At 52.3% G+C, this 14737-nt stretch overlaps 4 protein-coding genes across 4 annotated transcripts; all 4 read right to left on the bottom strand.

The window, feature by feature from the left end:
* Nucleotides 1-23: 23 nt before the first annotated feature.
* On the bottom strand, nt 24-3074 carry KRP23_1703 (AP-2 complex subunit alpha; the record flags this gene model as incomplete). Its single annotated transcript, XM_067886362.1, has 1 exon — nt 24-3074. The coding sequence occupies one exon, from the start codon at nt 3072-3074 to the stop codon at nt 24-26; it is 3051 nt and encodes a 1016-aa protein (XP_067749036.1).
* A 222-nt stretch (nt 3075-3296) lies between these two features.
* KRP23_1702 (Ribosomal L1 domain-containing protein 1) lies at nt 3297-4455 on the bottom strand (the record flags this gene model as incomplete). The annotated part of the gene is made up of 2 exons (XM_067886361.1): nt 3297-4137; nt 4250-4455. The coding sequence occupies 2 exons, from the start codon at nt 4453-4455 to the stop codon at nt 3297-3299; spliced, it is 1047 nt and encodes a 348-aa protein (XP_067749035.1).
* Nucleotides 4456-6747: 2292 nt separating this feature from the next.
* KRP23_1701 (RxLR effector protein PSR2) lies at nt 6748-7956 on the bottom strand (the record flags this gene model as incomplete). Its single annotated transcript, XM_067896034.1, has 1 exon — nt 6748-7956. One exon carries the CDS (start codon nt 7954-7956, stop codon nt 6748-6750), a length of 1209 nt encoding a protein of 402 aa, XP_067749034.1.
* Nucleotides 7957-11380: 3424 nt separating this feature from the next.
* On the bottom strand, nt 11381-12343 carry KRP23_1700 (Pectinesterase; the record flags this gene model as incomplete). The annotated part of the gene is made up of 1 exon (XM_067886360.1): nt 11381-12343. One exon carries the CDS (start codon nt 12341-12343, stop codon nt 11381-11383), a length of 963 nt encoding a protein of 320 aa, XP_067749033.1.
* Nucleotides 12344-14737: the final 2394 nt, after the last annotated feature.

Genomic DNA, 14737 nt, shown 5'->3' with positions numbered 1-14737 from the left:
TCATAGATCAGAATGTGTGGCTGCTAGTTGCTACTCTGCACTTGGAGCAGCATCTTGAGGCAGTTCTTGGTCGCTACGCTCACGTCGCGATGCACCGCGCGAACTCGGACGCGGTAGGCGTTGCCTTCGCTAGCTTCGAGGCGCACGAGGCAGCCAACCGAAAGCTTATCGCCATTGGGGCCCATGGCTCCTGTGCGGTACGTGGCGGCAGCGGACAAACTGCCGCTAGCCTGTGAGTCCAACCCATCGACCATCGCGAACTTCAAGTTTGTGCCAAGCCACTCGCGCGCCTGGGCGAGGTCCAACTTGCTAGCTGCCGGCACCACCTCCTGTTGCTCCCGATCCTGACCCTCCAGCGCGTTCCAACGCTGTAGAAATGCCTCCTCGTTGACTGCGACGGGCTCCATGAAGTTTGTGGCTTGGCACGGCAGCGGCACTTGGTAGGCGTAGCTCGATCCATTTCGTACGAAGCTGACCGTCATCGTGGGAGGCTCGGCGAACGGAGCCATCGCTTCAATCATGATCTGCTGCTTGGCCTGTTGCTTGCCTGCAAGTTGCGACGAAACTTCCTCAGCTTGAACTCGGAAGAGGTTTCCCGTTGCGAGCTGCACAGAGAAGCCGTTGAGGGTGTCGGTGGTCTTGTTGCCGAAGAACAGGTTGATTCGGCCCTGCGACCCGCGGTATTCGTGCTTGGCACCAATCTGCAGCACGTCAGTCTCAACCAGCACACCTTGAGGGTTTAGCATGAGGTTCCGAGCCCAAACTGCGATCTGTGGCGTCAGCGACGCGTCCAGGCCAACAGGCTTGCCGCCGCCGGAGCTGCCGCCGCCGAAGATATCTCCCAGGTCAGACGCTGGGTTGGGGCTACGGATGGCTTCCTGGCCAGCTCCCATGCCAAAGGGCGACGAAGTCTTGGGAGCAACCGGTTCGTCCAATGATAGCAAGTCAACTGCCTCCGATGCTGCCGGCTGCGGTTCGCTGACGCGCGCCTGTGCACGCGGAGACGAAGCTCCTTCGTCAGGCAGCACGGCATCGTCACCGCCAGCCGCAGCCTTCTGCTGGTTACGGAGACGCACGATGAGGCCGGACTCGCGGTTCTCCGGGAACACCGGCATGGGCTCCAAGACAGCACGCAGCACTTCGTCGCCGTTTGGAGAGCTCTGACACAGCTGTCGCAGGGCCAAGTACTCACAGGCGCGCTGCTGGATCTCCAAGTTCATGTTGGTTGCAGCCTTGGCTAGGACGCCGTGTACGGTCGTACGCAGTTCCTCATACAGGTTGTCCATCTTGACGAAGGCGGTCAGAAGCACTCCCTTCGTGGGCACGCTAGCATCCACGTAGTGCTGGTGAAGCACCTCGAACTGCCGCGTGCCGCTCATGCCGGCGTCGTCGCACAGTAGATACCCGAACTCGCCCAGCACGTAGGCACCAAACTTGGTCGTGGTCTCATCCACGTACCGAGGCTCCATCGCCTTGAACATTTGCTCCGCGGCATACCGCTGCAGCTCTTCCCGGTTCGTGACAATTTGTACGACGCGGTGCCACACGGCATCCGGCACTTCACTACCGGCGATAGTCAAAAGCTGAAGCACCGTGTCCACATACCAGCGCAAGTCGCGCGCGTACTTCTCCGCCAGAATCGCAGCCTTGAGCACGATCTCTTCGCGGATGCCGCTAACCGGCCCCGTCGTTGGAACAGTGCTCACGGTCCGTTCGGCGACCGCGAGGTAGTTGACGAGCTCACCGACGATCTCTTGGGCGTTAGTCGCGTCGCACATGGCGAACAACAAGTCCAGCGCGCGACGACGCACCGATGGGTCGGCGTCCTTGAGCGAGAACAAGACAGTCTCCTGGTGCTGCTTCACAGCCGAGGCGTCGCCATCCAGCCGCACCATGCGGTACATCGAGTCCAGACCGACGTAGCGAATGTTGGGCTCGGTGACGGAGATGAAACGCGCCAGCAAGGCCACAGCCTGTTCACGCAGCTTGTACGCAGCACTGTCGGTATCCCCACCGGGCTTGCCACGAGCAATGACGAGGTTCACGGCCTCAATCAGCACGGAGTAGGCGGCGTTGTTCTTGGCGCTCTTGCCGGGAGGCGTACGCGCCAACACGCGGTGCAGCGCCTCGTTCAGCATGGTGTTGAGTCTTCCGTCCGCGGAGTCGGCGTCCAGAGCTCCGTTGGCGTGGAACTGCTGCAGGACACGCAGCAGCTTGACCTGCAGCCACGGGCACGGCGTGTTGTAGTACATGTAGTCGCGTGGGCAGTTCTTGTGCGTGACGAGAGCGTTGAGTCTCTGGATGCAGGGCTCCACCAGAGATCGGAACGCCGTCGGGTGCAGAGAAAGCGACGTCTGTAGCAGACTCGCCGCAGAGGTGACAACGCCCAAGTGGGTCTCGCCCATCAGGTCGTTCAGCCTGCTCTCCATGTCATCCACCGGCAGCAGCTCCGGGTTGTCCGGCAGTAGACGACGCGCACACAGCGCCGCTTTCTTGCGGACGTGGGCGATACTGGCAGAGCTGGTCAGCAGACCTGCTACGTCTGGGCCCATGGCCTCACTCAGATCCGCTCCGCCGAGGTTGGCCACGCAGCACAGTGCGAGACACTGCGAGCTGGCCTCGCGCGACTTGAGATCGTTGCGGATGGAGTTGATAACGAGCGTCATGAGCTCGTCCGAGGCCTTGAGCAGGATGGAGCAGCCGAGATACCCCAGACACTTCTCCGAGTACTTGGTCCCGGACACGAGGCTGATGATCTGCACGTGGCCGAAGTCCACGTCGTAGCCCAGCATGTAGATGTAGATGAGCTTCCACGCGTACTTCTTGCGGTCGTACGCCTGCAGGGCCGGGCCGCCGCCGCCCAGGCCGGAATTGCTCGTGGTCTGCGTGAACTTCTGTCGGATCTTGCCCAGCTCCTTGTCCACGCGCTTCTGCTCGTCTTCACGCGACGTGCATGCTCGCAACTCGCTGATAAAGTTGTTCAGCCCGCGGGCACTGAACATCGCCATGGTGGCCGCCTCGAATAGATCGGAAGGTGCTTCTTGAGCGTCTTCTTTCGGAGTGAGGAGTCGCATGCAGTCGAGCGGTTGCGATCAAGAGCCTGGGAGTTTCGAGTCCTGCTTGGCAAGAAATCTCAGTCAGTAGCACAAGCAAACCCAGCTCCGGACACAACTTCGCTTGGACGACTTGGGCTGCAGCTACACAGGCAACGGCATCGGGCTCAAGTGAGAGCAGTACGTGTATGTATGGAAATCATCTATCTACTCCGACCAAGAGCGGATTGCGAGGACAGGAGCTTACTTCTTGGCCACTTTCTTGGCCCGGGACTTCTTCTTGGTCGGGGGCGTCGTGGTCTCTGGGGCCTTCACCGCCTTCTTTGCCTTTTTGCTGTGCTTCTTGGCCTCTGCCGCCTCCTCCACCTCGACCTCCTTCTTGGCTTTCTTAACCTTCGGCGCCTCCACCTTGGCCTTTTTAACCTTCGACGTCTCCGGCTTCTTGGCCTGTTTCTTCGGAGCCTCCTCCTCAACCTCGGCCGTGAACTCCTCGAGCTTCCGCTTCTTGAGGTTCTGCGTCTTGCCGATGGGCGGCAGCTTGGCCAGCGTCGCCAGCGCGTTGTACACGGGCAGCGCGACCGAGTCGCTGGTCTTGATGCTGATGGACTGCACGCCGTTCCAGCCCTTGGGCACAAGGTTGGCGCACTGGTTCATGGCCACCATGACGTTCTCCACCATCTGGTCGGGCGTCATGTCCAAGCGGGCCACCTTGACGTTGTGGCACACGCCGGCGCTCACGTGGAAGGCTGTGCGGCGGGCGGCCAGTCGGAGGCTGCCGCTCACGTCCTTGCGGGACACGCGCACGGCGATGGGCTGCTTCTTCTTGGAGAAGAACTTGGTGCCCAGCAGGCCCTTGAGGTAGGGCAGCACGCGGTCGTCGGCCAGGAACCCGTCGTAGGCCGCGGCCAGCGCGCGCTTGTCCTCGAAGCGCGAGAAGTTTTTGCGCAGCTTCTTGACGGTCAGCACCTTGGCCAGGCCGGCCACGGGGCTGGCCGCCAGCGCCTCCTTGATGCGCTTCTTGTCCTCGTCCTTGACGAAGAGGCACATCTCGGCCGCCTCGTCGTAGATGGCGTGGGGCAGGTTGCTGCATCAAAAAAGGCCATACAAACCGGTCCAGGCGTCAGAACCACGTGCAAAAGGTCGATTCGTGTGGGCCATGGTGATGGCCATTGAGGTGGCCTGAAGCATAGACTCACATTGGGATTGGCTTGAGTGACGTCTTGCCCGGCACGAGCTTGCGCGTGAGGATACACGACACGAACTCGGCGTCCTCCACCAGCGGCGCCTTGGACCGCGCCTCGGCCTTCTTGGCCACGAACGTCTGCAGCGCCAGCACGGCGCGGCGCACTTGGGCCTCGTCCAGCGGGTTGCGCAGCCCCTTCTTGAGCGTCACTTCGACCATGTCTCTTGGTGATTGACAATTGAGTGTTGGTTGGCCACGGTGGTGGCCAGTGGTTGGCGCTGGGCTTTTTGACCAAACAATGTCGACGATTTTAAACAGATTTCGTGGATTGGCTAAAAAGAGCGACATATATGCTTACGAGAATTAATGCTGAGATCTCCTAAGTCACCACTGCTTTTAGGACTGGCTTATCTCCTAAGCCGCTACAGGTCTTCTACGACCTTACTTTTTTTGTTAAAGCTCAGAGTTGGCATTTGTTGACGAGCAACGACCTCAGATCGACGCGGGTAGCTGACAGTCACAAGCTGAGTTGACTCGGAACGATGAAGACCTCAGCAGAGTGGCCCAACTATCGATTGGCGAAATTGTTTCCAGTAAATCTCTTGGTACATCGCCACCTAATGTAGCAATCCTTATCGATGAATACCTTGTGCAGGTTTTGGACATGGTTGTGCTACGAACGACTTGTGAAAATGGAGCCACACCAAATAACCTCGACTTTATTCTTTTGCGAACAGCTCCATGCTGGACCAACGTGATATTTTTTTTGCAATCATTTACGCGTTTTCAAGTTGATGGGAAGACTTGGAATCAGTCGCGGTCCCTGGACAGCAGACTTTGATGCGGGCTTTGCATTTCATCACGCTGCTGGTCGTGGTCATCTTGACGTCGTCAAATGGCTGCTCAAGCGAGGGTTACAAGTGCATTCGTCTATCGCTCAGGTTGCATATTATGGCCACCTTCCCATGGCTCAGTATCTTTGTGAGCCCTATAACGATGAATCGTTATTCCAAAGAGCAATGCCTTCAGCAGCGAAAGGAGGACATCTCGAATTGATACAATGGCTTCACGAGAACTTTTTAAACGTAAATGTGCGCGATGCGATGATGTGTGCTGCAAGCACCGGGCGTGTGGAGGTTCTCCTGTGGTTACACCAAAGATGTCCTGGGGCTTGTAATGTCAGGATTAAGAATACCGCAGTCGACAGCGGGAATGTCGAAGTGATGAAGTGGTTGTGGGAAACCTGCATGAGCATCTGGCCATCATACAATGGTTGCATGAAAACAAAGCTCAACGGTGCACGGCTACAACCATGGAAGCCGCTGCTCGTAGCTACCATTTGGATGTAGTGAAGTGGCTTCATGTGAACACAACCGTGGGGTGCAGTTGTAACTAGATGCTTGGGAAGGAGATTTGGATGTCGTCTGCTACCTTGATAAGAATGCAAACCAACGGCTGGGGACCTGGGCTACGCAGTAAAGCTGAGTATTTTGGAAGTGGCACAAGTACTGGTAAAATACTGTTATCAGCCTGACCAAGAAGACGACTCATTTGGATGCATTGCCACGCTCTTTGGCGATGAAGTTATTCAGGAAAATGGGGGGTCTTCTCGCAAAGGGGGGGGGGGGGGGGGGGGGCAAAATGATTGCAACGGCTTAAAAATCTTCACGAGGGAGGATTTCGTGCGTGTGGGGCACGATAGCGTTGAAGCGTGGATATATTTTGTTGGTTCGACGATTCTTTCGACAACAGGCACAAACGCTCCATGGTCAAATATGTAGAACGCTGGTACGGTGGCTGGTCGAGAATGTTGCTCCACTACAGTGACTAAATTTGTTGCTGCCCGTTCTTGCCCAATGTACGACGAGATTTCCTGGTGGCTATCTGAGAAGGATCGCGTGGAACTCGCTCGTAAAGCATTGCGTCAGAATTGGCAGAAGTTGATTCTCTGGATGTTAGAAGATACTGAATTCAAAGAGAATACATCTCGCCTCGCAATTTACAGGGCTACTCCAGATGCTTCGTGCGATACGGCACAGAGACTGAAAACCTCACAAACATTGAAACTCGTAGATGGTGCTTCTCGTCGGAGAAAATCAAGGATGGATTGGACACTGTGCTAGCACTGATCAAAACATGTACTAGCATGTGATTGCTGTTTCAGTTATGTAGAACGGCATTAAAGTTCAGAATGATTTGTTCGGTTTTAATATTAAGCATTAGTTCGAGATTGTACAGACAGCATAAAGCTGACAATCACAGAAACGTACATGTAGTTTACTGTTAACGTGTTTGCACTAATCGCGGAACTTAACTCAAATAGCTCCACCTTAGTCGTTCTTGGGCAAGATTCACAAATAGCTGTACTTTGCGCTGTCTTGGACCGTGAAAACGACACTATTTGACAATGGAAGTTGGCGCCACGCATTGAGGTAGGTAGCAACGGCAATTCTACACATGAATCGAAACAACTTCTATGCCATAGCACTTCACAGTTGAAAACTCCTTAACCTACTTTTTGTTCTCTTTGTAGAACGTCCTGTACGCCTTGTATACCTCCACGTTTGCGTCAAAAGTCTCCTTGTTTGTCGTGAGCATTCTGTACGCCGCTGCTGGGTCCTTTCCATCAATCATCCACTGCTTGAATTGCGCAGTCTCGAACTTTTTTGCCAAGGCTTGCGGACTCATCACCTTCTCCGGCAAATTTTGGGGACCTTCCACCTTCTTCGCCGCCTCGATCGCCCTCGCCACTGCGTCATCTCCGTAGGCTGTCGTCAATGTCTTGATCAAATCCGTGTTGGCATTGGTGTTGTGCACGTTCCCTCGGAAAAAGTAGTAATTCCAAACGACGGCATTCGGGTTCGAGAAAAAAGTATCCAGATTTTTGTCAAGCTTTAGCAGCTGAAAGACGATGTCTTGGGACAGACCATTCCTACGCCACCCTGTTAACTGTCGACCTTGCAAATTGTCCGCTCTTTTGAACGTCTTCGGGCTCCTACGCCCCAATTCGAACATACTTGCCGCAGCTTCATTTCCGTAGAACTTCGTGAACACTCCGAGCATGGTCTTCATCTCTGTCGGGTTCTTCTTGTTGTATATCTTGAGGTACTTCAGCCAAGTATCCAACTTGGGGTTGGCCAGCAGCGTATCCACTTCTTCTTTATTGTTGAGTTTCAGCGCCGTGAAGGCATCGTCTGGCGTCTTTTCCTCCTTCTGCCACTGCTTGACAAGCTGCCGGTCGGCCCACTTAGCCTTGATCCATGCCCACTTCGACTGCAGCCAAGTTTTAGTCTTGGTCAAACCACTTTTCACCCCAGCAACTGAAATCGCTCTTTCTTCTTCAGCTGCGTCCTCCACCTTGTCTGTTCTCAACAGTCTCTGAGCGACGGCATCGTTTGGGGAATGAAAGACCGAGCGCGCAAAGTTGGATGCAGTCGCTTTCGAATTCGCAGCAGTCGAAGTAGCACTCGAAATTGCAACGAGAGCGACGAGAACCAGCAATGTCACGCAGTAGAACCGCATCGCCCTTAGAACTAGAGCACCGATGGCTCGGGAGCAACTTGGCAAGTGGGAGGAATACTGTACCCCTTTCCTAAGCGAAATGTTATCTCCCACATGTTTCAAGTTAAAGCTTCCTGATGGAGTGCTAATATAGGCTATTTGCTCTGATTTCGCCCAACTTGATTCATTGCCACTAACACTGTTGTTTAGGCGTTCCATACAAATTTTTGTCTCGTGTAATATGTAGACATTAGGTGCCAATATTGAGGTGCTGCGCTAAGTACTGGCTCATTTAGGACGATACGATAAATAACATGAATACGATGCACGAGCCGTATGTATTCCCGAAACGAGAGAAAAGGGGCAAATGCAGATCCTTAGATTTTCCCAAGTTTGTTTATTGGACGGGAATGGTAATTTCGATGGGGAGCGGTCATTTTCCATCTCCTGAATCCAAGGCTAGCCCCAACACTCTCGCGTCAAGACTCTTGAATGGTGGAAACTGTACAGTGTGTAACCAGTAGTCGATCTTGATTCAGGGGCGTCATTCGCGCTTCAGAACCAGTAGTTTTTTTCCCCTTCTAGCCGACCTCGGTGGACTGACTGCGCAGTGCGTTATTGGGTACGACCTGATGTTGTTAATAATTGGCCATCTATAGATGTTTATGTTTTTCTTATAGAGATTGGGTACGAAGCGTTCACATGCATTTTGATACATGTACATGCAGCTGCCTTGAAGCTCAAAGCTCACACTATAAAAATACGGAGCATTGCATTATAGAAACTCAATGACTAGCAATTGCCACTACCATTGATCATATCCGAGTCTGTGACGAACGGGTGAAGCTATTAACTTCCATGTTTTCGTCCTCTCTGTCCTCCTCTTTTCCCACCTCCACGGTGGAGGTAGGGTCTTCGTCTGACGATCTTGTCGAGGTGCTTCTTTATATATTTTATCTTGTTCAAGAACGCTATCCAACGCTGTTAGTCTAAGTGGTGGCCTTAGGGCTGCAGACAGGACTCCCGATTGTGGTATGAAATTTCTTATAAATCGGCTTGCATGTTGCAATTCAAACGGCCATCCGTTACCCTTGGCAGACACACACTGATCAGTGAGCCGCCGGAAAGCGTGGTAAGGTTGTTCACATACGAAGAATATCCTAGTATGCCATCTGAGTGGCAATGGCATCTCCATCGCGTCGATGGATGTTTTAGACTGACAGGCAAGAGATTGATGGAAGACAATTTCCAGCTAGGAAGTTCCACAGCACCTCACAGTAAACGATTACCGATGAAGCCCTCAATTGTTCCGAGCGTGGGCCAGCTGATTTGCGCCAAATGCCTGCCTGAGAACGGCGATGCTCTTCCTCATGTTGCTCTTTTAATCGACGACTTCAGTCTACATTTTGTCGACGTGGATCAATTTTGTGAAGCCTGCGAACGTGGCGTCTCTACGATGTACTTGGAGCTGCTGCTATCGAGAGCGGCACCAGATTGGAAACAAATCCTCCAAGCTGCTGCCAAAGGCGGACATTTGCACGTGTTCCAGTGGTTGATAGCCAAGCGTTCTGATGGTCGAGGGCCGTGGAAGTGCGATTTGACGTCTGTCTTTCATAAAATAGCGGAGCACGGACATCTCGAACTCCTGAAGTGGCTGTGTTCTCAGCTCGACGTGGACATGGCTAATATTGTAATGACTGAAGCTGCAGGTAATGGCCACCTTGATATGGTGAAATGGCTTTACGGCAAAGGTGTTGGCAACTACTCCACATTTGCAATTGAAAGAGCTGCACAAAATGGTCAATTAGAGATGGTGCAGTGGCTGCATAAACATTTACCAAAAACTTGTTTGAGCATAACCGGAAGTATCGAGGCGAGGGAAATAAACGAGAAAGGCAAGCTGCCAGCTAGTATGCACGGGCTCCAGTGTTTCGGAGCATTGAATGGAGCAGCTTCTGGAGACCATCTTGAAGTTGTTAAGTGGCTGCATCAAAACTGCAAGGTTGGTTGTTCTACCACGGCGGCAAGGTGGGCTGCAGGCAATGGACATTTAGACATGGTGCAATGGCTTGACGAGAATCTTAGTGACCAATTTGACGAAGGTGCAATGGATAAAGCTGCGGAAGAGGGACACATGGATGTGCTACAATGGTTACACGTCCATCGGTCCGAGGGATGTACTGCTAGAGCAATGGAAGGAGCTGCGTTGCATGGGCATCTCGAAATCCTAAAATGGCTGCACGTAAACCGACAGGAGGTCTGGACGACAAGAATCATGGAGTATGCTGCTGCTAAAGGCCAGTTGCCTGTTGTGCAGTGGCTATATGAGAACAGACCGGAGACGCGCACAGTTGAAGCCATAGATTGTGCTGCCCATAATGGACATATTGACACGGTTAAGTGGCTAAACAAGCACGGAGACGATGTTTGCTCTGACCGTGCTAGTGAACGTGCGGCCTTGAGGGGCCACCTAGAGATGGTGTGCTGGCTCGAAGAAAATACTACTCAACGGTCGTCTGGATGGGGCCTGGGCGAGGCCGCAAAACGTGGTTACTTAGACGTAGTGCTGGTTGTCTTCGAAAATCGATATGGTATTGGAAGGAGCTTGGGGCATTGGGAACGGTATGTGATGAGGAAGTGCTTCACTAGGACCCTTGATCGATTGAGGAAATCGGGATATTCATTCACACTCGCATCCGGGTACGACGATACAACGTGCGGATTGCTAAAGACCCTCGATCGATACCACCACGACGGTTATCGAATGTGCGTGTGCGCGATGTTGCAGCTAGCGTTGGAAACGGGGTACATCGTTTTGGTACGGCGCTTTTTTGAGATACGAGCCGACCGCGAACTAAAAAAATATGTCGAGGTCGCTGGAGACTTCTGGGAGGTGGTGTTGCTGCGGTGGCTAGTTGAGAATGGAGCGCGTTTGACTATTGATACGGCAAGGACTTTCATGGACAGGATACCCGCGGAAATGGCGTGGTGGTTGTGTGAAACGGATCGAGTGGATTTGGTATGTACAACATTACCACGAAGCCCAAGCGAGTGGTTGTTGTGGCTACTTGTGAACACAGAATTTTTGCAGAAGAGCTCACGAGATGCTATCAGAAAAGCGGTACAAACCGCGCCAAATAATATTCGTGAGTGGCTGGTATCAACCATAACGGATTCCAAGGTTCGTGGCTGGTGTTTTAGTTAGAAGCACAAAGTACAAGTGGGAGGAGAGAAAAAAAAGCTGGACGGAGGCGAACGAACGACCGGACTAACTGCGATGCTGCAGTGTCTCATGGAGTTTCTCGCCGCTGCGGCAAACATTGCGATGGAGCCGGCAATGCAAACGGGCACTGATTTACATGAACAATATGCACATGTCGCTAGAAACACTAAGCAAAAATGCATTTTTAATGAACGACGCTGGCGGCTGTGACGGGTAAATAGAATTAGTGCCGGTTGTAGCGGGCAAATAGTACTTATTAGTATTATTCGTGCCTGCTGCAACGAAACGTCTTGATGCTGTTGACGATCATCTGTGAAGCATACTGATACCCCGCTCCATGTTTCGCTCAGTTTACTCTTTAGTGAACATTGAATTCGAGCTGAAATGCGAAGACGCTATGGTTTATTTGCCGTTTAATATCTACAAGAAGTCGGTGTCGACCCACCACTCGGTCTCGAAATCCTCGCCGAGGATGTCCGTGATGGGGACTGCTTTCTGCAGTTCGAGGCTAAACTCAACTCTCTCGTCGGTAGCCGCGCCGAGGCCGGTGTTGTTGAACTCCCTGAAGTGGACGTCGTCCGTGCTGGACGTGCTATCCCACGCAGACCAGCCTCGAGGGTTGATGACGTCGCTGAGCTCGCTATTCTGCCACGCGACGCGAGCAAAAGGTCTCCACGGTCGACCGAGGCAAGACGAGCCAACAGCGTTGGAGCCGAACGCGCGCGCATTGTTGAACACGAAGTAGGACGGATTGAGCTCGTCACTTCGGCCGTTGGCGGTGATGCAGCCTTTACCAACAGTCTCGATATCGCAAGACTCGAACCACGCTGTCGCCTTGGAGCCGAAGACAAAGTCAACGGCACCACTGATGTACGACTGAGCAAAGAGCTCGCGGCCCTTGTTGGCGTACAAAGTGTCCTGGTAGCCGGTGAAGTTGCAGGCGTAGAAGCCGTAGTCCGTCCCGTCGATCGTAGCAGCCACCGCCTGGCCGACGTTACCGGCCGTGTTGGCGATGTTGAGGTTGTACACCTTGACATTGCTGGACTTGAAACGCAGTGTGCTCGTCATGTCATTGCGTCCTTTAGTCAGCTCCTTGGGGAGGTCCTTTTGCGCCGTGGCTTGGACGATGGTCACCTCGTTGTCAGCGTACGTCATCGTGTCACACGTGGAGCCCTGCAGCACCAAAGGCCCTGCGAGTTTCGGGATCAACACCTGCTCCTTGTAGACGCCCGGGAGCACAAAGATGGTCTGCTCCTTCGTCGTGATCGCCAAGTTCTCGACGCCTTCCGACACAGTCAGGAAACTGCCGTCATAGTCACCCGAAGCATCGACGACGATGGCACCGAGCGGAGACTCGATTCGAGCATTTGGTCCGCTGCACATTTCGACTCCAGCTGCAGAACTATCGCGAGACCAGCAAGAACTGCGAGTGGCAACACAAAGGCTTGCATTGAACGTTGAGAAGTCTTGAGCAACACGGGGAAAAACGAGAAGCGCTGGATGAAGCCCCTGTCTGTTCATCTCGTTGTTTCATGTACATGTAAGACCATCGTTACTTCTCGACATAGAATCGTTGTTGTACAGTGCATCGACTCCGTCCGGATTTATAAAGTCGTGATAAAGGCGACATTGACAAGGCTTTGCTCGGTTTATTTCCTCACACTTTTACAATTTCACGTAAACCTTTCCCATGTGTTTTATTAATATTGAAGTAAAAAAAGATGATAAAAGTGAGAGAAAATAGGGAAAGACGTTTAAGGTGTAAAGGTGTGACGGTAGGTGGATGCGGTACCATGTCTGCATGGTGTATGCATTCCGTAAGCGTGCGGGAGCCACCGCAATTGCAGTTCATACAGGCCACCGGCGCCACAACAATACATGTAGTGTTGAATGGTTGGAAAAGGAGATGGCTGTGACCCCCAAAAATATGAAGCAGTACGACACTCAAAGTAAGGTTCAGTACTCCTCACCTGACATTATAATAGTGAACTGGGCGGATGTGACGGATAAGTAGTACAGTACGAAGGATTAGTGCAACTACTAAGTACAAAGTCCAGCATATCGCGCTTCATGTTTCGCCTCCCACTTCCTCGTTACCGAACAATTGCTGATCTTGATCAGACAAGCACGAGCTGAAATTACGAGGACGCTTTGGTTTATGTGTTGTTAGTACTTCAAAGAATCTACAAGAAGTTGGTATCGACCACTGACGTGGTCAACTCCAATTGTAAGGGCGACCAAACCAGAGTTGCCGTCGTTTTCGGCGCCTGCTCATTGGTGTTCAAGTTACTCATGCTGCGCTTGACGCCAACCAAAACAGGTAACAGGACATTCACTGCCTGACTCGTAACTAAGGTCCCGTTGTAGAAATGCTACTGCATTTATGAATTCCCGACTTTCGTGTCGCTCATGACGAATTTCAGCTCCAGCACGAAGTACTTCGACGTGGACAACCAAGCCAGTCTTCTACTGTAGTACGTGTTCGCACGTTCGATTATGAGGAACCGCATCTCTCTCCACATATTTACTCAGAAGAAGAATCGGATTGTCACCTACGACGAACTTTCTAGATGGAATGCGTTCTCTCGCAGGTGATGAAAGTATTTTACACCTCTGGAGGATTAATCGAGCCCCGCCGCAACATCTTTATTGCAGTGTCGTTGAAAACAAGCGACACGATGAACATTCCTTTCAAATTCATCTGCTTATTCTCAAATTTGGAGATCAATGACGCTGGCGAGTTCGCTTCGTATGATTTTCACCAGTGCATTTATTCTCTCGCCACGAAGAACCACTCGCGAACTTCTTCGTTCGTGAGTTTTTCACCAAGCCACTTCATCATGGCCTCAGGAATATTTTCAAACGCATCTCGGACGATACGGCGGCGTCCATCATTGTTACAACGAGTATTCTCAAGTATCCATAACACCAACTGTCTCCACCCTTTCTGTACGGTAATTGGGATGAGATTCACGAGATCGTGCTCAGACAGCCACCATGCAACTGGCCATTCTCGGCAGCTCTATCCATTGCATTGCATGTGCATCCTTCCGAGCAATTTTGATGCAACCACTTCACTACATTTAGATGTCCTTGGTTAGCAGCAGTATCCATTGCTGGTGGTGTGAAATAATCAGTGAAATGATCATGGAGACACTTCATATCTAACTTTCCGGTATAAGCCGCGTACCAACAAGCATCCTCAGAGACCTCTCGAGTGCAATTGTCAAAGATCTATTGCGCAACATCCACATGGCCACCCTTGATAGCATCACGCAATGCGTGGCTACACCAAGCGTGAGGATTATTATCCGAATTCATCAATTCGTCAGCGATATCGCTTTCTATCATATTACTTCGATCTGGACTTAGTACCGGAAGGCGTTCGTGTAATTGCTGTACGATATGTAAATGACCCCCTCAAGCAGCACTTGCAATGAGACCAGGCTCGTACGCAACATTATCGCGACAAACCCACAAAATCACATCCATATGCCGTTGACCGCAGCTTCATTGATGAAAGTCGATGAGCACACGAGACCATGGCGACTGTGCAGCCACGTAACTATGTGGAGGTGGCCATGGGAAGTCGCCTTATAAAATGCATAGTCCAGGTCCCCATTCCACGGGCTCCGGCCTGCACCGAGGTCTAGTCATCCAGCAAAACACATGCGAACGTTCACCTTTGGCCGCAGACTCGACTGTTTTCCTCCAATTTGGGGCTGTGTGAAAAGTTGAGATACTCGACAGACGCACCACGTCTACAAGCTTCGTTGA

This window comes from Phytophthora ramorum, assembly GCF_020800215.1.
Source record: "Phytophthora ramorum isolate Pr-102 chromosome Unknown Phyram_PR-102_s0002, whole genome shotgun sequence".
Taxonomy (NCBI): Eukaryota; Oomycota; class Peronosporomycetes; order Peronosporales; family Peronosporaceae; genus Phytophthora; species Phytophthora ramorum.
This window is presented reverse-complemented; position numbering and strand designations above follow the sequence as displayed.